At 40.5% G+C, this 24,494-nt stretch overlaps 1 protein-coding gene across 2 annotated transcripts in view; it reads left to right on the top strand.

Moving 5' to 3' along the window:
- Positions 1 to 4,105: 4,105 nt before the first annotated feature.
- Napb (NSF attachment protein beta) overlaps positions 4,106 to 24,494 on the top strand; it is a 39,216-nt gene continuing 18,827 nt past the window's right edge. Inside the window, exons 1-3 of one of the 2 annotated variants that reach the window (XM_042666486.1) lie at positions 4,106 to 4,230; positions 19,237 to 19,316; positions 23,793 to 23,909. In XM_042666486.1, coding sequence (XP_042522420.1) covers positions 4,133 to 4,230; positions 19,237 to 19,316; positions 23,793 to 23,909 — 295 coding nt within the window. In that variant the 5' untranslated portion in view covers positions 4,106 to 4,132. Of the gene's footprint in view, positions 4,231 to 19,236; positions 19,317 to 23,792; positions 23,910 to 24,494 lie in introns of those variants that run through there. The other variant, XM_042666488.1, reaches the window with a different exon arrangement.

Here is a 24,494-nt window from a genome sequence, read left to right as displayed (position 1 = left end):
ATATATATATATATATATATATATATGACATAACTAGGGCTTGGAGGTATGGCTCAGGTGGTAGGAAGCCTGCCAATGAGTATAAAGCATCAGATAGTGAGTTCAAGTCACAGTCTCCAATGGGAGAAACAAACAAACACACAACTAATTATTTCTCTGAAATTTACTGATCAAATTCTCTTGGGTTTCAAAAGGCTGGGGTACAACTCAAATCATACCTTGCAAGTAGACGCCTTGAGTTCAAATTGCAGTATTGCTAAAAGGAAAAGTTCAAATGTACTTGGGTTTAGCAAGTCCATGAGGAAATTGAAAAGAATCGCTATAAATAGAGCAATTAAATTCTGGTCCTAAAGGTGCACAACTTTATTCACAGGAATGAAGGATATTTGTTTTCATTACTACATTGCTTAATGATTTTGGTGAAGAGATTTCTGGAATGTCTCCATTGGTCCCCGCCTTCTAAGGTAGAGCACATTGCTTTAGAAGTGGACTGCTCTATCCAGTGCCTCTGAACCACTCTGACCCTTGAAGGCAGAACTGAGGCTAGAATGTCCTGTAAGAGGGCAGCTGAAATCCTAGGCAGGACCCTCATTGCTTCAGGACCATGTGAGGCAGAGTTTCTCCTCAGCCTAGAGCCTCTAGTATCACAACTTGTTCAGGGTAACCAGAATGGACCAGAGTGTGGAATCACTTCTAACCTAACATTAGTGGTGGTTATAAACTGTCTTCAAATCTATTGAGACTCTCCCATCGAGACATGGCACCCTTCCCCATGAATGAATGAGCTTTATCTCTTTTCTTCTGTGTGGAAAAGTGATGCTCCATTACTTTTGAGAGCAGGTTATGAAAAAGGTGATCCTATTCGATCTAACATTCTCCCTCCCCTTCTAGGAAAACATGCAGAAGGCCATACCTTCTTATCACAAGGTCATTTTCTGATTCTGCCTGTTTTAGAGCTGAGGAATCTCATGGGGCTTCAGCCCTGCCTTTGTGCCCTTCTCTCTGATAGGGAGGTGGACACTTAACTTTCTAGTGTAGACTCTGATATACTGATTGGTTTGGGTGTCCATGTGTCCTCTGGATTTTCTGTTAGAGAAAGGCCAGCAATCTGTTTGACCCAGGTCTTATTTCAGAGTGAAGGCCATAACACTCACAATCTACCTTCTAAAAACATGCCTGGAATCATTTCCCTCTTTTCTTAGTAAGTTCTCAGAGCCCCTGAAAGGCAAGTTGATATGATTCAGATCAGTGTCCTCCAAAGGTCTAGTGTTATGTGCTTGGTCCTCAGGGTTGTACTATTTGGGTAAATTATACATAACCTTAGGAATTAGGTACTAGTGGGAGATCTTTAGCTCATTGGAATTACATTCTTAATGGGATTGTGGAATTCACAGCCCATATACTCCCTCTGTCCCCCAACACCATACACGTCTTGGCTCAAGATGAGAACGGTTGTGTTAGTACTATGATATTCCACTCTCAAAAGAGGATCAAAGCCTTAGGGCCATCCAGTCTTATAGTGGAAACTCAAGAATTGGAAGCTAAAATAATCCTTTTTATCTTTATAAGTAAATTGCCCTAAGCATCCCATTATAGTAATATAAGGCTAACTAATTCATATGGTGAATATAATCCAGTGTTATCCATTAGGACTCTATGCAATGACAGGATTATTCTACATCCATATACTTCATCATGGTGAATGGTTAAAGCTTGAGACAGTGACCACCACTGGTTGCTTGTTTCTGTCTAGCAAAGCAACACATAGTGGTAATCAAAACACCTGGTTGATTGTGTTCCTATATAAGACCTGCAAATCCTTAGCTTGGGGCTCTCCTAGGCTCTGCTGTGTCGGAGTGTAGGACGAGGCCCAAGCTGCAGCCCGTTTAAATAAAACAGCTGTAGAGTCTGACTCTCGGTGGTCTTCTTGTGGGGGGTCCTGCAACCTTGGCATAACAATGGTAGCCACTAGCTATGTGTAGCTATTAAGCATTTGCAATGTTGTTACTGTGACTAAGAAATAGAGGTTATATTTTATTTAATAGTGTTGAATTTAAATGTAAAGTTGCTATTTGGCCATCCTAGAGAGCGTAATGTAAGTAAATGGATCCCTGAATCTTCTCCAGGGCAGCTCCTACCTGAGTTTCTTCCATTTCATCCCTGGCCCATATTAAGGGGTCATTCCTCTTATTTTCACTTCTGATCCCTTATCTCTCAATCTAGTCAGTCCTTATTTTGTAAAGTTTGGCTCTCTTCTTTGCTTCCTCCTCTTATCTTGACTCTTATCTTGACAGCTGTAATCCTAGCTCTCAGGAAGCTAAGATCTGAGGATTGCTGTTCAAAGCCAGCCCTGGCAGGAAATCCAATTAACCACCAGAAAACTGGAAGTGGCACTGTGGCCCAAGTGGTAGAGTGCTCACCTTGAGCTGAAGAGCTCAGGGACAGAGCCCAGGCCCAGATTTCGAGCCCCATGAAAGGAAGAAAGGAAGGAAGGAAGGAAGGAAGGAAGAAAAGAAAGAAAGAAAGGAAGAAAGAGAGGGAGAGAGAGAAAGAAAGAAAGAAAGAGAAAGAAAGAAAGAAAGAGAAAGAAAGAAAGAGGGAAGGAAAGAAAGAAAGAGAAAGGAGTGAAGACTTCTTTTTCTTTTTCTTTTCTTTTTTTAAAGGTCTACTTCCTAGATCCCAGTTCAAGGAGATTCTAACACCAAGTTCTAGGCTAGTGGCCTAGAGATCTGTATTTCTTGAACATCCTACAGAACTTCTGTATTGCATCAAGTTTGATAGAATTAGAAGTTTTAAGTTGGTCCGTTCAATCTAATCACCATAGTTTATTTTGCTTTTCAGGGTCTATGTCCAGTTTTTGCAGTTTTTCATCTCTTCTTTCCTGCATTACTGTCACCCTCAATTTCCTCCCTTCTTTCTCTAAACTTCTACAAATACAAATCAGCTTTTTAAAATGATACAAATATATACAATAATTGTTCATCAACAGTGCACAATGCCCTGAGGTTTCCTCTTTCTTGAGTGTCCTACAATGTATGGACTCTTTAATGGAGGCTTTACTAACCTTTCTTTCTAGGATTTTGGTCCCTTTTGCCTTGTTTCTAACAACAAGTTTCTTTTTCTTAGGGTTGTTTTGCTAATCAGTGTATTAATAGTTATAAATTGTCATAAGTTCTCATTTGGCAGTGATTGTATTTGCTTCATCACCTCTGTGTTAGCATTGCCAACCACAACTGGTCTAGACATTGTATTAAAAATATAATTCCCTCTGGAAATCATTGGCACAGGACTGCCTCTATCTATGGATAGTTCTCTTAAGAGATTTGAAGTCTTCCTGGCATACAAAAATGTTGCCCTAGAAGATCCACCCTGTGGCCAGTATTATATAAGGGATAAGTCAGGTCAATGACTCACATTCATTTAATAGAATTCAGTCAATAAAAAAGGGTGGATTATGTGCGTTTGGCTCACATGCAATTCACTTGTACTAAAAAGAGGACCAGCAGAAAGTTGCAGCTTGGGGAGATTTAGAAATGACTTTGAATTTATATTGGGGGAGATGATGCATTCTTAAACATCTTGCTCCCAGAGATTAAAATTAGCTCTTCCCACCAGCTGTTGCTCCTTATTTTGGAGAGTGGGGGAGGGCCTCACATGGTTGATGAAACTGCTCTCAGTGGCTGTATTAGATTCTGTTAGAAAAGACTTGCATTTGGTTGAACATTCCAATCTGTTACATCCCCATCGGTCCATTGCTATGTGTCAGTCGTATGCAACAAAGATTCCTAAGGCTGCATGTTCCGGGTGATCGCTATTGTAAGCCAAGAGTCGTTTACCAACTTCCCATACTTAAAAGCCTTAGTTCACCTTAGCCCAAGACCCCTATAGAGGGCCACGCCCCCTACGCCAGAGTCTGGGGAGTCCGAGCGGAGACCCCTCCCGGCCCTGCCCAGCGGTCTTCTGGGCGTTGTAGTGGGTATCTCTCGTATCCAAATGGCCGTGATAGCCTCTCGGACTACAAATCCCAGCAGGCACCGCGCCGCGCACCTGCGCTTCCACCACCGGGAGAGCCGAGGCACTCGAGAGCTTCTCGAACGGGCGGAGGAAGCGGTGGACAGCGGCGGCTGGCAAAATGGACAACGCAGGGAAGGAGCGAGAAGCGGTACAGCTGATGGCGGAGGCTGAGAAACGAGTCAAGGCCTCCCACTCCTTCCTCCGAGGGCTGTTCGGGTGAGCGCCACAGTGTGCGTGCCCAGGGGGTTCTCCGTACTCCCCCCTAGACCCCTCCCCCCGCAAACCGCTGCCCTTGCACGGTCCCCAGAACACCCTCCGGGTCCCCTGAACCCTCCTAGCGTCCCTCAGGTCCCAGGGCCACCCTTGAGTCACCCAGGCTGTGTCTGAGGACCCCGTGTGTTCTCCAGAGACCTTCCTGGGCTCCCAGACCCCCATGGGGTCCTCTAGAACAGCGTCCGAGGCCTGCGAGCCCCCCACGTACCCTCCGAGGTCCCCAGTGTCTTCTGCATCCTTAGGAAGTGCTTGGGGTTCCCAGTCCCCACGCGCATTCCAGATCCCTCACCACACCTCTCTGGAGTGCCCCCGAACCTCGTTAGAGGAGCCCTCGGCCTCCGTGCGACCTCCAGAAGTCCCCCTAAGCTCCCCTAGAGACTCCCAGAACGGCCCCAGGGGCGCTCAGCCACTACCGTCCTCCAGAGACACCCAGGTCTCCCTCATTTCCTGCCCCCCCCCCCCAGCATTGGCTTTGTCAGAATCATAAGGGTTCCACACCTGGATCTAAACCTTGCTTGTGGGGTCCCCCTTGGCCTGGCGAGTAGGATTTGTGCTTTTCATGGGGATGGAGTCCACAGCGTTCCAGGAGACCCGTGTTGCTGGATGAGGGGTGCGAGGTGCTGTCCAGGGATCCAGCCTGGTGCCTGGCTGCCCGCGGGGAGTGCTAGGCCACCGCCCCCATTCCCTATCGGGGAATGGCACTCTGGCCTTGGCCCAGGGCCCTGGCGACCAGTAGACATTTATTAAATACTCCCTGGATAAAAGGAATTCATTTCCTCAGTATTGTGTTTTTCCTCTGCCAGAGGTGGGTTTATTACCAGTGCCACCAGTTTGATTAAAGATAACGTTTTAAGTCAACATCTTCGGGGAATTTCCTGTCGTCCTTAATGTCTTTTTTTGTTTTTTAATTCGTACCTCTCAAAAAGCAGAGCCTGCACTGACAGCTTGTGCTGGCTGGGCTGTTGATTATGTGAATGATTCAGCTGTTTGTGATGAGAAAGAAAGAAATCTCGATCTTTCTTTTTGAAATTGAAGGTCCTCTGTTGTCACCAAGAGCACCATGTTCTTCTCAAGAAGGATACTTGGCACATACTAAACCATCGCATTGTTTGACACAATTTTATTTCTGAACAAATTCAGTTTTGTCTCTTAGTTCAGGAAACACAGCCAATGAGTAAACTTTTGGTTTTGTGAAGTTCATTCTTTTGGTTACAAATTATAACATTGAAGTATTATGAGATATTTTAATGGTAAACCTTTATAGATACCTCTCTAGGAAAGGCTTATGAATAAGTTTCAAAAGGGTGTGATAGTGTGGGCTGCAAAGATGTATGAAGATAATGTGCCTATCTTCAAGGACCTCACAGAAGGCATTTATTACAGCTGAATTCTAAACTTCTCATATGACATATGGCTCAAAGATTTGCCTTGTTTCCCATACAAAAGTTACAAGGGCCTTTGTCTAGTATTTAATGCTAATGCTAAACAGAAATTCCTCTGTCTGATTCACAAGACGTTTAAAATTCATTCAAATAAATTCTTCATGCCAGTAGGAGATCTTAATGTTACATTGCATTTCAAATCAGGATGTACTTCTTGGGAAAATCTTAATTGGCAGAGAGGGAAGAAACAGCTCTGGATACTTCCATTTGGTCAAGAGACATTTGTTTTTTTTTAAAGTAGGTCAAATTTAGGGGCAGTAATCCTGAAAGGATTCTGAGAAATCTTTGCTTTTAAAGAAATATCTTTTGATTATTGCTGCCCTACATCACTGACAGGACATACATCAGCTTTATTCACACTCCATTTGCACATAAGTCATTGTATCTAGGTCTATCCTGGATATAGGAGCTCAGTTTATTATCTTAGCTTCTAGAACTTTGGGCAAGTTAGTGTTGCTTCCCTGAGTTTCATTCTCCTCTGTTATAGTAGGATGCTAAATAGTGCTTCCAATAATTAGGGAGAGTTTAGTGAACATATATTTGTGAAACATTGAGGATTACAGATGTTGGAGATGCTGCTTATCAGAAGTTAATTTGCATATTCTTTTTTTTAGGGGGGGGGCGGTCCGGTCGTGGGGCCTGAACTCTGGGCCTGGGCACTGTCCCTCAGCTCTTCAACTCAAGGCTAGCGCTCTACCACTTGAGCCACAGCGCCACTTCCGGCTTTTATCTTTTTGCTTATGTGGTGCTAAGGAATCGAACCCAGGGCCTCAGGCATGCAAAGCAAGCGCTGTACCACGGAGCCACCTTCCCAGCCCGAATTTGCATATTCTTAAAAAATGTCAGCTCCAGTTATTTATCAATAAGGTTTGAGGAGAGAATGAATTAAGTAGCTTTTCTAGGGTTTTGGAGCCAAACACTTGATCATTGGTTTTGTAATGAAATAAATAACCTAAAAGAGTTTGTAATTTATTAAAATGCCATGTAAGCATTATTTATACTTTTGAGGACTGCGTTATTTCCCATAATACTTGGCTTCTGGAAAACTTAGAGAATGAAGAATACTTAAGAGTACTGTGAGGTTTAACAATAATATATCATTTGAAGGAAAAAAACAATTTGCTGTTAATTTCGATGAGAAGACTAAGATTTTTTTATTATTATTATCCATGTTAGATGGTTAGTATCCCTTGTCTTCGGAAGGTAGCATCACATGCACCTGCCATCACCTTTCTAGGCTGGAGTACAAGTTACTCTACCCTGATCCTCTTCCAGTTATAATTCTTTAAAGTAGTGTAGTCTATACTCACATTAGACTCCTGAATTAACAACACAGAATTAACAAGATACACATATACCTCAATATAATTGGAGCTCACATAACTTAAGAGCTGAACAGTTAATGTTTACAAGGGGATAGATGGTACTGTCTTAAGGATATGGTAGCCAGTAAGAGGTGTTTGGTATATTGCAGATGTTTTACATCACAGACATTTGTAATACCCTGACTGCAGATTAAAGCCTGTCATGGGTTTATGTTCTTCTTTTCTCATTGTTGATCTCCCACCCACTCTGGCTTTGTGGCAATATTGTATGCTCACCATTATTTGATAGTTCTTATTTGTTGTTGTTGCTTTCAGTATGATGAAAATATTCACACATATTCACAAGAAAGGGCTAGTCAATATTTCTTCAGATTGTTAGGCACAAGTTCCATGCTTTGTCTGCTTGGTAGAACAGGTGACTGTACTTTCCCACCATACCTTTCTCCCATAGCCCTTTCCCACAAGAAAATAGCTGGAAAGTGATATAAACATTGCAGGAAGAGAGGTTCTACTTCTGCTTTGTTTTCCTATGTGATTGCTGGTTAGTTAAATAGTGATGTGTTTCTCTAGCTGTAGATAAAATTAAGTCTTATTCTGAAGGATATACAGTTGTCCCTCACTATGTTGCGTTTGCTTATCAGGGCTTCACTGTGTCATGGGTCAAAAATATGTAAATAGTTATCCCTCACTTATCACGGCATTTATGTTCCAGAGAACCCTGTGTTAGGTGAAAATCCACGAAGTAGCAATAAGTTAACCACAGTATAGCAAGGGATGACTATATGACACTGCTATTTGGTAGACTTTCACCTACCATGGGGGTCTCTGGAACATAACTCCCGTGATAGGTGAGGGATCACTGTAGTATAGTATAGTATGATATAGTATAGTATAGTAAAAACTACTTCCAAAAGCTGTGTTGTCATTTTGTTCTTTGGCATGAATGAGCTATAGAATTTTGTAGTAATTTCAGGTTTTTAATTTAGATCTTAATAAGGTTTAAAATAGTTTTGAAATTCAAAGACCTCCTTATTGTTAGCTCCATTTGTTGCTAAGATAGAAACCGAGGTTAACCTGTACAGTGCCATCTAAGAAAGAGGTGCTTAAGAATGACAGATTATAAAGGAGGTAGAAATCTGGCTGTGGCAGTGTAAATTTAGTGAAGGGACCGATTGCCTATCTTGATATTATCATGAATCTACAACTGACTTGCTATTTTTTTTTTTTTTTTGGTCCAGTCGTGGGGCCTGAACTCTGGGCCTGGGCACTGTCCCTCAGTTCTTCAGCTCAAGGCTAGCGCTCTACCACTTGAGCCACAGCACCACTTCTGGCTTTTTTTTCTTTTTGCTTAAGTGGTGCTGGGGAATGGAACCCAGGGCCTCATGCATGCAAGGCAAGCGCTCTACCACTGAGCCACCTTCCCAGCCCCATGACTTGCTATTTATAAAAGCTGGAAATATTTCTTAAGCACTGTAGGCTATTATCAGAGTTCATTTGGCTTTATTTCAGTGAAGATGAAAGTGAATAGGCTGGGCACTGTTGGTTCATGCTTGTTAAGACTCGGAAGATTATGGCTGCATGCCAATCCAGCAGAAAATTCAAAACTTATCTCAACATTAGAAGCTGGGCATGGTGGCATATATGTGCCATATTATAGGAAGCCTAAAGTAGGCAAATTGTGGTACGTGCAGGTACCTGTACATTACAGTAAAGATGTGTCTACATTTTGCCTAAATATGTACTGTCCTGTGATAGCCTTCATAAGGCATTTAGGATTTTCCCAGCTATAATTTAATATTCCACTACAGATTAAACTTTTAGAAAAATCATAAGGACTTGACCGTTAAGTGATAGAGCACCATCTCTAAATGAAAAAGCCAAGCAAGAGTGCAAGGCCCTGACTTCAAAAACCTCATGACTAGCACCAAAAAACAAACAAACAAACAAAACCCAGCCTATTAAGGTAAGCTTTACAGATAGACACAAATGATATGTATTAAAAAATGTATATTGTAATGTAAGAACTAGAATAATCTATGGATAATTATTTCAGATATTATGTGATATAAAACAAATGCAATGGTATTTGTGGCTCTGGTTCTCTCATTTACAGTTTGATGACCATAGCTAATCAAGAAAGTCATTCTCAGGGGACTTTTGTTTTAACTTTCAAATGGGCAGAGTTGCTAGGCTTGAATGGGGTGTCAAGATGTAAGAATGCTTATTCAACTGCACAGAGCAGTATTATGGTTAGTTTGAATCATTCTGTATTCTAGTTTTAGGTCATTACAGTTGGGTGTCAAATGATATAACACCCAACCTGGACTTTTTCTGCTTGCATTTTTTTCAGAGTTCATCATGTATTCACTCTGTCATTTTTGTGAGAATTACTTAGAGAAGAGTAGGAACACATGGTAGGTGGCTCTTTGGGAGTCTATTCCGTATTGTTGCTATGGTCCAACACATTACCCAGCTAGAGGCATGCAGCAGGAAGCTGGTGAATGCTGGTAGGGAAACAATATATTAACACTAATACAAATCCTGATTTTTTTTTAAGTTTACTTTTGTCTTTTTTTTTTTTAGAGCAAATGTATAGCTAGGTACTGGTGGCTTACATCTGTAATCCTATTACTTAGGAGGCTGAGATCTCAGGATCATAGTTCAAACCTAGCCTGGGCAGAAATTCCAGAAGACTCTTATCTCCAATTAACAACCAAAACCAAAACAAACAAACAAAAAAGCCTCAAAGTAGAGCTGTGGCTTAAGTGATAGAATGCTAGCCTTGAGCAAAAAAAAAAAAAACCCAAGGACAGCCCCCAATCCTGATCTCAAGCTCCAGAATTAACACCCAAAAAAAGGAGCAAAGGTGTAATAAGTGAAGAGGTATTCATGTTACTTTCTTCTGTGTTTTACTTAAACATTTATTTTAAACAAATGCTACAATAAACAAATACTATACATGTTTCATGCATAGTAGAAAAGTACAGAGAATACAGAGAGTTTTAGTTGGACAGTAAATTCTTCCAGTCATCCTCCACCCCAAAGTAATATATCTTGATTTTTCAGGGAGGAAACTGAGATTTGAACTCAGGACATCATACTTGCTAGGCAGGTAGTCTACCATTGAACTATCCCTTTTCCTCCCCAGGAACCTGTATGTACTACAGTTTGCCACATTAGGCTTCCTATAAATTGACATGCTTCTAACATTGAGATGAAGTCTTGACTTTTCTGCTGGACTGGCCTGCAGCCATAATCTTCCCAGTCTTCTCAGGTAGCTAGGGTTACCTGTGCCCAGTCCAAAGAAATAGTTTTTAACTGTCTCTTTTTAGTTTTCCTAATAGTTACCATCATAATTCTAAAAAATTCTAGGACACTTCTGATTTCCTAACCATATCTATGGATTCTGCTGGAAATGTTGAGGAATTTGCTGGAGTTTATGTGGTCTTTTATGCAAGTAATGATAAATTAATTAAACTCTAACAGCTTAATAAGTCAACCGTGAATAGAGACAGTTATCATGGGAAGAAAGTATCTCAATTCTAATTTTACCATGTATTTTCAATGTGAGTTAGTGTTATATTTTGAAGATCTTATCAATATCTATGGAGATAAACATGATTTTTATCCTTAGACTTATTAATGTGTTCAGCAGTGAATGGCTTCATATTGAACTATCCTTGCATTCCTGATTATACCTCTGTAGATGATGGTAATGATGATAGTGATGATGATGATGATGATGATGATGATGTAGTGACAATGATTAGAGACCGAGCTTGCTATATGGCCCAAGGTGGCCTCAAACTCTGAATCCTTCTGTCTCAGCATTCTCAGCATTAGGATTACAGGAATGCACCTATCTCTGTGCTATTTTATCTTTTAATAAGCTCTTTAGACTCTGTTCTTATATATTTCACTTAGAATTGTTTTACTTAAAATTCTTTTATGTGTATCACTTTTGTTATTTTTATGCTTCTTTTTATTTTATTGTAAAATTAATGTACTCATTACCTGACTTATGTATAGGCTTTTATCAAGTTTTACTAATGGTGTAACAGGCATCTCTCTTGTTGTTTATTTGGTGTTTTTTTTGTGTGTGTATGTGGGCCATGGGACTTGAATTCAGGGCCTGAGTGTTGTCCCTGAGTTTCTTTTGTGCTCAAGGCTACTACTTGAGCCACAGTGCCACTTCCGGCATTTTCTGAGTAGTTTATTGCAGATAAGGATGTCACACACTTTCCTGCCTAGACTGATGCCAAACCTCACTGGTCAGATCTCAGCCTTCTGAGTAGCTAGGATTATAGGTGTGAATCACGCGTGCCTGATAATAAGTATGTCTTAAATGAATTTTGGAGTTTTTCCTTTAAGATTGTGGTCTTTGAAAGGTTTTTATATTTTTATTTTAGGTTTTTTTTTAAGATTAGATTTTATTGAGAAGGGATTGGAAATAGGATCTCATTATGAATGTAGCCCTGGCTGGCCTCTTGCTATCCTTCTGTCTAAGAACTGAAATTACAAGGCATATACCATTCGGAACATACACCATCAAAGAACTATCCAGGTTCTTTGAAAATTTATGTTGAATCCTCTTATGGTAAAGTTTTGGAAATTTTTGGTGTGTCTTCCTTTGATAACTTTCTCTTCAGAATTTGGAGTGTTTAAATTTTCTATTTGTACTGAAGCCAGTATTTGGTAAAATTTATCTTCCTAGGAGGTTATTAATTTCAGCCAAGTTTAAAAATTTTTGTTTGTAGAGTTGCACAAAACAGTCTTTTATGGCCTGTACAAAATTGTTTGTTTCTGTAGTTACCTCCTTCATGGTTTGTATCTATACTTTCTCCTTTTCCCTTGATTCTTTTCATTTTCTTTAACAACCAGAATTTGGTTTATTAGTTGTTCTGCTTTCTGTTTTTACTTAATTAATCTCTACTTTTACTTTTATTGTTTTCTTTTCACTTTCCTTTTGTTTTTCCCTCTGGCTTCTTGGGGGAGGAGTGGGTAGTTTGTTATTTCCATTTTTATTTGTATAAACCAAATATTTAAGATGATAAATTTTAAAGCTGTTTTAACGGCTCACTGTGGCTCTTGACATATAGACAGGGATTTTATTTTAGCTCATTTTCCTTTTTTGGGGGGAAAAATCATTTGTGGGTTCCTGAGCTCTTTTTTGCTCAAGACTAGCCCTTTACCACTTTGAGCCACAGCAGCACTTCAGGTTTTCTGGTGGCTAATTGGAGATAATAGTCTTATGGACTTTCCTTGCCCAACCTGGCTTTGAAGATCAGTTCTTAGATCTCAGCCTCCTGAGTAGCTAGGATTACAGGCCTGAGTCATCACATCTGGCTTGGGCTTGTTTTCCTTTTGATCCAAGAGTTCAGGAAAATGTTCTGAAACTTCATCAGCTTCATAGGCAAAAATCTCCTTTTTTATGTTTTAATTTCTACTTTTCCTTATAATCAGGGAATTTGAGATTTTCTTTGCCCATATATACTTTAGAAGAAAGTAGGTATTTTCTTAACAGGGTTTGGTAGTATTTATAAAATGTAATCACTGATTATATTGTGTCTGTATTTCTTTGTTTATCCACTTGATCTGCTTTGAACAACAAGAGGGGCCCATTAATGTCTCTTTTAACTGTGTTTCTACCTTCTTACATCTCTTATAGTTTCTGTTTTCAAAAGGTTTCTGCTGTGTTTTTGGTACATAGATATTTATACCTATATAATTTCATTATGAATTTTATCTTTTGTACTATAAAATATACTTGTTTAACATATTGAGTACTTAGAGCCCAAATTCTACTTTGTTTGATTCTAGGATAGCAATCCCTTCTTACTTGTTGTTTGTGTGTCTGCTTTAGAACTGTATTATGTAAGGGGATTAAACATTTAGCCAGTGCCTGTGCCTGTGTTCCACAGCCCCCTATTGAGCCTGTGGTGGCCACATGGCTAACATTGAGGAAGTACAAGTGAAAGGGACACGTGCTTCCATTAGACAAAAGTGTAGTGACCCTCCCCTGCTGTTTCCATGGCTGTATTCCCTCTGTAAGAAATAAGAGGGCCTAGTGCTGGTGACACATATTATAATCCCAGCTACTGAGGAGTCTGAGATCTGAGGACCGTAGTTTGAAGCCAGCCCAGGCCAAAAACTAATTAATTAATTAATTAACTAAAACATCTGTGAGATGCATTATTTCTGATTAACACGCAAAATGCTGGAAGTGGGCATGTGGAAGTTGTATCAAGTCATACAACTTCAGCCTCAAGCAAAAAGAGCCTGAGACCCTCAATTCAAGCCTCAGTAAGAAAGGGAGAGAGAGAAGTGGGGTGGGGGGGGCCGCAGGGGAAGGAAGAGGGGAGGGAAAGGAACGGAGACTAGCCATCCCAGAGAGAGTTTCCATTTCAGAAGAGTGAATGATGACACTTGGAGAAAGAACTAGTCTGCAGTATCAGGTAAAAATTAGCAAGAGAAACTTTTTGGAGATGTCAGGGTTGTTTGTGGTAGTGACAAATTAGCATTTATTGGTTTATGTATTTGCTATTCTTTAAACTATCTTTTTTTTTTTTTTTTTTGTCCGGTTGTGGGGCCTGAACTCTGGGCCTGGGCGCTGTCCCTCAGCTCTTCAGCTCAAGGGTAGCACTCTACTACTTGAGCCATAGCACCACTTCTGGCTTTTTTCTTTTTGCTTATGTAGTGCTGAGGAATCGAACCCAGGGCCTCATGCATGGAAGGCAAGTGCTCTACCACTGACCCACCTTCCCAGCCCTAAACTATCTCTATTTTAAGCCTTTCAGAATAGATTTATTTTAGTTAATCTCTCATATTGAGAACAAAGTTGAGTTTCGTTTTGTGAAGAGACCTAAAATATTATTGATATGATAGTTTTTTTAACTGTCACACTGCTTTGCTATATTAATTGTGTATTATGTTTTCTCTGATCAAGTTAATGACTAGGAGATAGTGCTGGTAAATAATGAGGAGATGGATTAGGGGGGGAGAAAGAGCGGGTAGAAGGAGGAGGAGGAGGGGAAGAGGAGGGGAAAGAGGAGAGGAAGGAGGAGGAAAGAAAAGAAACAGTAAAGGCAGCAGTGGCAGCACTGCCCTGTGTGTGAGATGCACACCATGGACTTAAGCACTAACAATAGTGAGACTTATTTTCCAGTCCATTGATATGGCTTGAAACTTCATAAGAATATTCTGATGATAGAATTGGATTCCTCCTCTCCCACCCCACCCCCAGTTCTGCATGTACATCTTTACAACACTGTCACTGTCACTGTAACTTTTGGAGATAATGCTACTATAATATCTTGTAATTTTAAGGCACTTTATTTCTGCCCTAGTATTTGTCACCTCTTTCAGCTGTATCTCAGGATGTGTGTGCCATTAATTCCCACATGTCTACTTTGATACCTCCCTCCTCCCACCTACAGTTTAAAATAGTCTGTATTATCATTGCTAGTGTGGTGCAATGCTCCAAAGCAGTGATTATTCAGGATTGAGCAAATCAAGATTCAGATTGTGTGAGGATTCGTTGGTTTCTGATGTTTGGATGTGTTGCATTTTGACCTCAGTGGATATGGTAGCGTTGGGTGTGCTGTCTTGGACTTCTTCCATCCCTGAGGTTTGATATTCTTGCTGCAGCATTCTAACCTTCCTGTGGGCAATATAATCTCTTCCTAGTGTTTTCTGGCACATATTGACATCAACAAATTTTTTCTTGGTCAGGAAGAGGGATTTCACCTTGCTGCTAGCAGTGAGACAGTTTGTCCAGCTTGGGCCAAAGAGTGGTAGCAGTTCTTTTACCAGCTGGCCAGTATTTTATTTTATAGTAGAGAAAGCATTTGGCTGTTCAAGGTCCTGAATTCCATAATAACCAAAAAATAGGAATTTAGCTCTATCAGCTTAGTGACATGTACTTTATTGTATTACTTTATTACATAATATCACAGAATCTGATTTCTGTGTTCAAGAAACTTCTGTCTCTATTGAAAACTCTGGTTAGCAATCATTTGAATAATTTAAATGTGAATTCTGAATATCCTTAAAACGTGACGATTAACTTTTATATACAGGTAAGCATTTGGTATGATTTCTGAAATGTAATTTTTCATGAAGTTTTACAGTTGTGTTCTCTTTATAGCAAAGGAGTTTTTAGAATTTTATAAATGAGAGTATTTGTGGTGTTGTTTCAAGGAGGTGCAGTCTCTTGGTCTAGCTGGGGTTTTTTCAGTGTTTATAAAGATCACTAAAGAAGTCAGGAGTCAGCTGTACCACTCTCCTAGGCTGGGTGACAAGAATAAGCCATTGACCTCCAGATCCCATTTTCTTTTCTGTTAAATAGAGATAGTGCCTTTTATGATTGTTATACTGAAAATGGTATGACATATGGAAATATAGGAGTTTTCTTATTCTTAGCTATGTCTATATCTCTGAAAATAATAGGATGAAGTACATTTTAATTAAACTAGCTTTATTTAGCAACCTTTAATAAGAATAATTGCATTGTAATTACAGTTTAAAATTCTTGGTACATTTTAGAAAAACAAGACCCATGAAAGTAGACAACCCTTGTTAGATCCAGGGATATGTGTCTATAATCAAGAAGCTTCACATGCTAAGAATTTTCCACTGGGGAAGCCTATTTGCAAATTGTGTGGTAAAAATGTAAATTTAAAGAAGAGAAAAGGTGTATAAGATTAAGGCTCTACTTTCTTCAGCTTCCTTTTTTGGTATGACTTCTTGCCATTCTGTCATTCACTGTAACAAAACCCCCAAAGGTTTGTTATTTTTGTTTTTGCTTGTTTTGTTTTATTTTGTTTTTTGGTTGGTCGTGGGGCTTGAATTCTGGGCTTGGGTGCTGTCCCTGTGCTCTTCAGCTAAAGGCAAGTGCTCTACTGCTTGAGCCAGCATCACTTCTGGTTTTCTAGTGGTTTATTGGAGATAAGCGTTTCATGGACTTTCCTGCCCTGGCTTTGAACCGGGATCCTCAGATCTCAGCCTCCTGAGTAGCTAGGATTACAGGCGTGAGCCACTAGCACCCCGCTGTTTTGTTTTTTTAATGGGTGGAGGCAACAGCTCTTTAGGGACAGACAGACAGATAATTCATTATATAAATATATATATATATATATATTCCATATAAATCACCAAATTATAATTCAGTGATTTTTTTTTTTGTATATTTAGAGCTGCGCAACTATCACAACAATTTTACAACATCTTCACCCCAGACAGAAACAATGTCCTTTTAGCTATTATTACCCCTCCATGCTCCCTCAATACTCTTTCAGGTCTGGATATATTATTCTCCTTCTTGCTACTGTGAGAGAATACCTGAGACCCGAATTTACAAAGAACAAGTTTCTTAGAATTATGGAGGCTGAAAAGTGCAAGATCAAAGCACTGGCACCTGGTATCTGAGTCTTGCTGCTGAGTCTTCACATGACAAGTCTGAAGGGAGAATGTGTATTGTCCAGTGGCAGAGGAAAGAGAGAGAAAATCTACTCCCACAAGTCCAAATCCCTTTCATTAGGCCCCACCTTCCAACTTTGTTGCATTATAATTAAGTTTCAACATGAGTTTTATGCTTTCTGTGCGTGAATCTAATTATAGTAATTGTCCTGAATGAGGACCTACTCTGCATCAATTAACACAGCAGTTATCGATGGGTGATTTCTTTTGATCCTCATAAAAACCCAAAGTATAGATGATATCCATAATTTACATACACAAATCTGAGAGGAGAAATTAAAGGGCTCTCTGAGGGTCAAACCTTGAGCCCCACTCACACCTGGGCCTAACTTTGTGCCCAGCCTCAACTGTGCATAGCTTTCATTGACATAGAAGTAACTGTATACCCCTTGCTGCAGCTCAGCTTTATCCAGTTCCTGGAACAGGTATTTGCACTCATTCACATTCATATTGTGTGAAGTCTCCCTGTTTCTGAGTCCTTGAGTCCATGATCTATTCTGAATTCCTCATTATGTGAACTACACATAATGAAGTCTCTCCCAGGTCTTGATTTTCCTCTTTTGGCGGGGGAGGGGTTCCGGTTGTGGGGCCTAAACTCTGGGCCTGGGTGCTGTCCCTCAGCTCTTCAGCTCAAGGCTAGCGCTCTACCACTTGAGCCACAGCGCCACTTCTTGCTTTTTTCTTTTTGCTTATGTGGTGCTGAGGAATCAAACCCAGGGCCTGGTGCATGCAAGGCAAGCACTCTACCACTGAGCCACCTTCCCAGCCCCATCGATTTTCCTCTTATTCTATATTTATAGTGTTAATAGACATCATAGATAAAATGCCTTTTGTAGACAGACCTTGGCTTAGAAAAGGCAATCTTGCATTAGGGAAGTCTTTAGGAAAGTCTTCAGGAAAGTCTTCAAAACCCAAGGGTTTTGTGTATGAATTGAGTGTTTGAGTGTTGCAACCCACATTTGCTCCTTAATCCACCATAACAGGAACCAATACAATAATGGAGACTGTACCTAGGAATTGAGGTTTGGGAACCAGGGGACAGGTAGCCTTCTGATGATAACAGATCCCAGAATTCCATTAACCAAGGTTTTTATTGGTCTCAGGCAAGGAAGTAAAGTACAAACTTCAACTTGTGACAGTAGTTTATATACAAGTGGTATGTTCTGGGAAGGGGAGCCAAACAGTAAACAAGGGACAATTTGCATAAACCTAAGTCTACCCTTAGGCTCACACACAGTTTAGGGTGGAATCTGAGTTCCCGTTAAGCCTGGACTGATTGACCTTTCCCAGAAAATTTAGCATTCCAAGTGTGTATTGGGAGAAGGCATTCCAAACTCCCAATCCTTTTGGGGTCTCACAGCTTGGATTTTCAGGTTCTCACAACTGAGCATTTATAGCTGTCCTTCAGTGGAATCAGCTGCCCCCTGTAGAATTTCACTGTCCTTTCCAGGACTACTTGTATTCATTTAGCAATTGGTGCCCTGTTCTGTACTGAGTAAGGGCTGCACTCTAAACACCCACCTATGTTGAGGCAAAGGCTTGCCCTGGCCAGAGCTGACATAACACCGAAGTAGAATAGTATGACACTCTACCAGATGCTCTGGATTCAGGCTTTGATTTTTGTTTTGTTTTTATTTTATTGTTTTGAGACAGGGTCTTACTATTTAGCTTAGGCTGGCCTTGAATTTATTATCGTTATGGGCTTGAACTCAGGGCCTGGGCTCTGTCCGTGAGTTTTTCTGCTCAAGGTTAGCATTCTACCACTTTGAGCCACAGCTCCACTTCCTGTTTTTTGGTGGTTAACTGGAGATGAGTCTCATGGTCCTTCCTGGGCTGGCTTTGAACCTCAGTTCTCAGATCTCAGCTTCCCAAGTAGTTAGGATTACAGGCATGAGCAACCAGTGTCTGGCTTTTGAATTCAATATTAATCTAAACTAAGCTTGTATTCCTTACCCTCCTGCCTCTTTCTCTAGAAGCTTGGGGTTGCAGGTATGTATCACCATGACTAGCCTTCAGGTTTTATTTTTAAGTCTGAACAGAGATAGTGGTAAACTCTTGAAAAACAAGGTAAAGGCATCTTTGTCCTTCAAATTCAACCTCCTTTGAGAAATAAACTTCTAATTACCTGGACCAAAAACTTAGTTTATATATATATATAACTTATAAGGAAGAGAACTCCCAACTTAGCCAGATGAATATTATAGTCCCATTTCTATGGTAGCTATACTATGTGGTTGTAGTTGGTGACTTCAGTTTTATATACTTCAGTTTTCTCATCTGGAATATGGAGACAGTAATAGTATTTCCCATTTTTCTGACATATAGCAAGTAAGTATTCACTAAATGTTCATTATTTTCCTGAATCAAGTCCCAGTACTACCCCAGTACTACCAAAAACCATTTATTATTATTTTGGTTTTGTTTTTGTTTGTATCAGTGCTGGGGCTTGGATCTCAAGGCCTGAGTGCTGTCCTTAAGATTATTTTGCTCAAGGCTAGTGCTCTACCACTTGAGCCCACAGCTCTACTTCTGGCTTTCTTGGTAGTGTAGTAGTGATAGTAGTCCCAAAGACTTTCCTGCCTAGGCTAGCTTCAAACTGTGATCCTTAGATCTCATTACAGTCATGAGCCACCAGCACCCAGAAGATGGAGAATATGGGTGGTTGTTGTAATAAAATATAACCTCATGTTTTAATTTTTTTGTAGAGGAAACACACGAATAGAAGAGGCTTGTGAAATGTATACCAGAGCTGCAAATATGTTCAAGATGGCTAAGAACTGGAGTGGTATGTACAAAGGTTTTACTTGTTTGCTTTTCTGACAGATATGTTAAAGTCAGTTTGTAGGAAGAAATAACATTTGTGTTGCCCTTAAGAATGAGAGTGGTGGCCCTGGTGACAGGTATCTTTCAATTGCAGGATGATAGAAAAGAATTGAGCAGTCCCTAAGGCATTAGACTCACAAGTAATAAGCTAAAATTACTTGGAATTAGGGAGAATAAGCTTTGCTTCTTACTGACGTTGTCAGATAAATACAGTGCCACAAGGAATGGAAGTTGTTTTTGTTAGGTTTGCCCTGGAGAACAGCCCCTTCCCTTTCCTCTTCACCTGCCTAAAGCCAGTAATCACCTGACTGTCTATCACCTGACTGTGTGTCAGCGAAGGATCCCAGGCTCTGAGGTCTCTTCCTCATCCGCTGAGGTCATTTCCTGAACTGCCCTGGTCACGCCACCCTGGGGCAGTGAGAGGTTTCCCAGGCTCTGAGATCACTTCCCCATCTGCTGTGGCCCCACCTCCCACCTTTCCCTATATAATCCAGCTCAACATGAGTCCCCTCTTTTTCTTTTTCCTTTCCCTCTGTCTCTATGTGCCTCCATCTTGTGCAGGCCCGAAGTCTGCTCTCTCCCCACCCCCAATAAACTCTTTTCTGCCTGAGCCATTTGGTGGTTTCCTTTCTGTCGAACCTTACAGTCTTAAAACTCAAACTACTAGGAAAACATAGAAATGCCTGATTTTCTTTAAATATCAGTTGAAAATTGCTAACCCTTCCCTACTTCTGAGATAAGAGCTTGAGAGATCATGAGAGCTGACACCCTGAGGGAATTGTTACATCAGCTCCTGCAGATTATTTTATTATTGATTATTTTATTAATTTTGAGAAAGAATCTCACTATTCAGCTCAGACCGGCCTGGAACTCAACCATTTTTCTGCCACAGCCACCCAAGGTGCTAGGATTACAAGTGTGTATCACCATGCCTGACTTCATTAGTTATTTTCTCAGAAAATGCCTTTTTGACATTGATTTGCAAAAAAATAATAAATGCCTCTTACCCAAAAAAGAGACTTCATGACCCAGTAAGTAAAAATGGAGACAATATTAGACCAGAACTAGGGATGTGAATCTAGTTCTGCTCACAGCTTCCAGGTGATGGGGGTGTCTCCCCTGACTTCTCTGTAAACTGTTTCCTCATTTGCCTTTAAGACAGACACACTTTAAAAGTTATTTCAAAGGAGAAAATGCTTTCAACAGGATGAATTTGAAAGGTCCTTCTCGCTCTATACTATGGTGCAGTGGTGATGATCCTAACACCATTACAGCTCTTTATGGTTTTGAAGTTACCTTGTGATTGAGCTAATGGTTTTAATTCTTACCAGCATTCGATCAATTTTCACATTAAGGAACTTTAGCCTGAGAAGTTGGGTGACTTCCAGGGGCCATTGAGTTTAATGTATTCCTTTAAAGACATTTCCGGGTCTGAGGATATTAAGATGGCACTTGTTGGTAATGACTGGAATGAGTGCTTAGAGTGAAAAGTAAGCCAGCAACTGGTTTGAAAAAGCTGTTGCACAAAATGTATAGTTCAAGTGCTCTCCCTGGCCTATGGTAATATTGCATTTAGCAAGGAAAGGATGGGCTCTGGGATCATAAACATAAAGCACCAAAAATGAAATCCTGGCAGGAGAATAAGTAGGCAAGTTGTAATGAAGTGGTGATGTTTTAAACATGACAAGATGTGGGAATGAACCAAGGATAAAGCTGCATGAATAACAATGTCTAAAACCAGTTCCTGAGAAAGACCCTTCTTAGCACTTTCTCATTAAAACAAGTGAGGAAAACCATGCATCCTATGTTTCTTTGGGTCTGGCTTACTTTGCTTAATATAATTTTTTCCAAGTCTTTCCATTTCCTTACCAAATCTACAAGTAAATGCATTGGATAGTAAAAGACAGAAAAATATACTGGGCCATGATAAATTATACAGGACTTTAGACTTTCACACGAGGAGACCAAAGGAGGATTTTCTTAGGAAAGAATCACAAAGGTTCAATAGCTATGGGCATATGATCACATAAAATGATGTTTGAAATGAAGAGGTTTTATGTTATTTTGCTTCTTGTTGTTTTTTTCTTTTCTCCTTTGTCACTGTTTTTTATTTCTGTACCTTTTGTCTTATATGTAAATTTATCTGTTTTGGGGACGGTTAGGAAGGGAGCAAAGAAATGGTGGGACAAAGGATGAACAAATGCAGCAGTGATACTATGTTGAAAATGAACTACGCAACTTGTGGGAGAGAGAAAAACAGAGAAAATAAGGGAGGGTGACACTATTCAAAAAGAAATGTACTCATTACCTGACTTATGTAACTGTAACCCCTCTGTACATCACCTTTACAATAACAAATATTTATCTATCTATCTATCTATCTATCTATCTATCTATCTATCTATCTATCTATCTGTGACCCTTCTAAGCACTTAGGAGTCTAAGCCAGTACCACATCCTTCTGAAGTAGAGTCCCTCAAAGCTACTCTACAGCTAGCATACTGCCAAACTACCACTTAGTAGTTAGCTGTTGCCTTAAGTACCCAGGTTCCTGCCCATCCCTATCCTGGCAGTAGTCTTGGTCCCTCCTCAGGACCAGTTGTCCCTCAGATTTTCCAGTGGCCAGCAGGGGTTCTCCAGTTCCAGTTTTGAGTGTCTCTTGGTCCTATCCTACTGCTATGAAAGCCTAGTAGTTGATGGGAACCAGAAACGCATTGCTCACCATTCTGGAAGCTAAAAACTCTATAGTCAAGGTGCCAGCAGATTCAGGGCTAGCTTGCTCTCTGCTTCCTTCTCACAGAACCTGAGGCAGAGAGCAAGAATGGAACCTGATAGCCTGGCTCCAGAGTTTTTTGTGCAGAGTGTGGGAACAGTTAAAGTTCAGAAACTCAACCTAAGGGAAAGGAGCTAGTGCTCATCCCTGGGGAAGAAGATGGGAACCACAAAAAGAGCACAGCTGAAGCTTAAACTAAATTAGATGTTATTTGGGGGGGGGGGGGGTTTCTAGTCATGGGGCCTGAACTCTGGGCCTGGGGCGCTGTCCCTCAGCTCTTAAGCTAAAGGCTAGCGCTCTACCACTTGAGCCACAGTGCCACTTCTGGCTTTTTTTTTTTCTGCTTATGTGGTGCTGAGGAATCGAACCCAGGGCCTCATGCATGCAAGGCAAGCGCTCTACCACTGAGTCACCTTCCCAGCCCCAGATGTTATATTTTTTACAAATAAATTTAAAGCAAAAGTTTAGCATAGCAGTGGGTGCCACTTCATGTTCATGCTAGTGAGGGCTGTGAACAAAATACAGAGAGAACAGCCTAACAAGGGAAGAGATTATTGATTTCATGATTGCCTGACCCTGTACATGATGGTGGCAGGAACATGTGGAAGAGGAGGTTCATTACCACCTAGCAGTCAAGAAGCAGAGAAAGGGAGAGAGAGAAGGTTTCCCTGATAGAGCCCCCTAGGACCAGCTTCCTCTGGTCAAAAGTTTTACTTTTGAAATTTCCATAACCTTTCAAAATAGCATCACAAGGTGTGAACCAGCCCTTTAATACAAGAGTCTTTTGTGAGGGTTGAAGGGGGAGTGTTACTAGATATCCAAACCATAACAACAATTAAACAAAAACAAAAGACCTAAGCCAGGCCCTGTTGTCTCAATCCTGCAATCCTGCAGTCCTACTCAGGAGATTGAGATCTGAGGATGGTGGATTGAAGCTGTGAGGATGATGGTTCCAAGCCAGCCAGGGCAAGAAAAGTCTGTTGAGACTCATCTCCAGTTAGCCACTAAAAACAGGTATGGCTCAAGTGCAAGAGTGCTAGCCTTAGTAAAAAGAATCTCAGAGACAGCTCCCAGACCTTGAGCTCAAATAAAATAAAAATAAGCCTTAAGGTTTAGGAACTTCCTTTTTTTCTTTCTTTCTTTTTTAAGACAGGGCCTCACTATGTAGCTGAGGAAGATCTCTTAATTTGCTTTCCTTTCTCCTGACTCAGCCTACCAAGTATCGGAATTATAGGTGTATCTCACCATGCTTGGCAGTTCTGTGACATTCTTAATTATGCTTTTATCCAGTACAGATCAGCTTCTTCAATGATGACAAATAGGTCCTGTGGATACTCAGGTTTGAAAGTATAAACAAGTATCCTTGGCTTCAATGTTTTGCCTTCCTTTAATTATTTATAGCTGGAAACAAATTTGGATATTTGTTTTATGAATATGGGATAGAACTGACATTGAACGGTGGACCAGAAAAGGGTGTCTAGGGCCATTGACAAGCCCTGTGGGACTGATGGAAAAGCATATGCACTTGGCCATGTTTGCAGAAACCTCCTACTAGACTGCTCTATCTCAGGGAACTGTTAGCTTTTTAGTCAGGGCCAGTCTTCAAGCCAGGCCTGTTCTTCAGGAGACTTACTCCTCTGGGTTTAACTGTGGCCTCTTCTTCAGCTGCAGGAAATGCATTTTGTCAAGCCGCCAAGCTCCACATGCAGCTTCAGAGCAAACATGACTCTGCTACCAGCTTTGTGGATGCCGGAAATGCCTACAAGAAAGCAGACCCTCAAGGTAGGGCAACACCTCCCTCTCTGTGTAATTGACTAGCCAGTGTTCTCTTCAGAGTTAAGGTCGATCAATGCGTGTGGTCCATTTGAGTCCTAGTAAATGAGAGTTTTGTATTTTGGTAAAATAGAGAACTTTAGGAACTTTGGGGGCTTTTAGGAAAATGCTTTATTTGATCTTGGCTGTTTAGTTGTCAACACCATTTTCTTAAGTTCAATTTTCTGTTGAATTATAGAGAACTTTGTGTAAATTACCTTTAATTTTATCTAAGACTTCTTATATCTATTGTTTTTTAAGACAAAGTCTTACTTTGTAGCCCAGGCTGATCTTGGGAGTTGTGGTCTTCTTGCCTCTACCTCCCAAGTTGGTATGACAGCCACACCTGGCTCCTGTATTTCAATTTTATGAAATATATTCCTGTACTAACAAGAAAATTCTAGTGTTCCCTTCCTCCTAAATACTCATTGAATTTTAAGACCTACTTAGTGGGAAATGGTAATATCTACTTGTTAAAAACATGCCTTAGGCACCTAGCACTCATTTTGATCTTGCTTTGTTTTATTTTGGTGGTATTAGGGTTGGAACTCATGG

The sequence above is a fragment of the Dipodomys spectabilis genome, unplaced genomic scaffold (genome assembly GCF_019054845.1).
Source record: "Dipodomys spectabilis isolate Male_0828 unplaced genomic scaffold, ASM1905484v1 ptg000365l, whole genome shotgun sequence".
Classification (NCBI taxonomy): domain Eukaryota; kingdom Metazoa; phylum Chordata; class Mammalia; order Rodentia; family Heteromyidae; genus Dipodomys; species Dipodomys spectabilis.
Note: the sequence above shows the minus strand (reverse complement) of the source record. Positions and strands in the feature narration are given on the sequence as shown.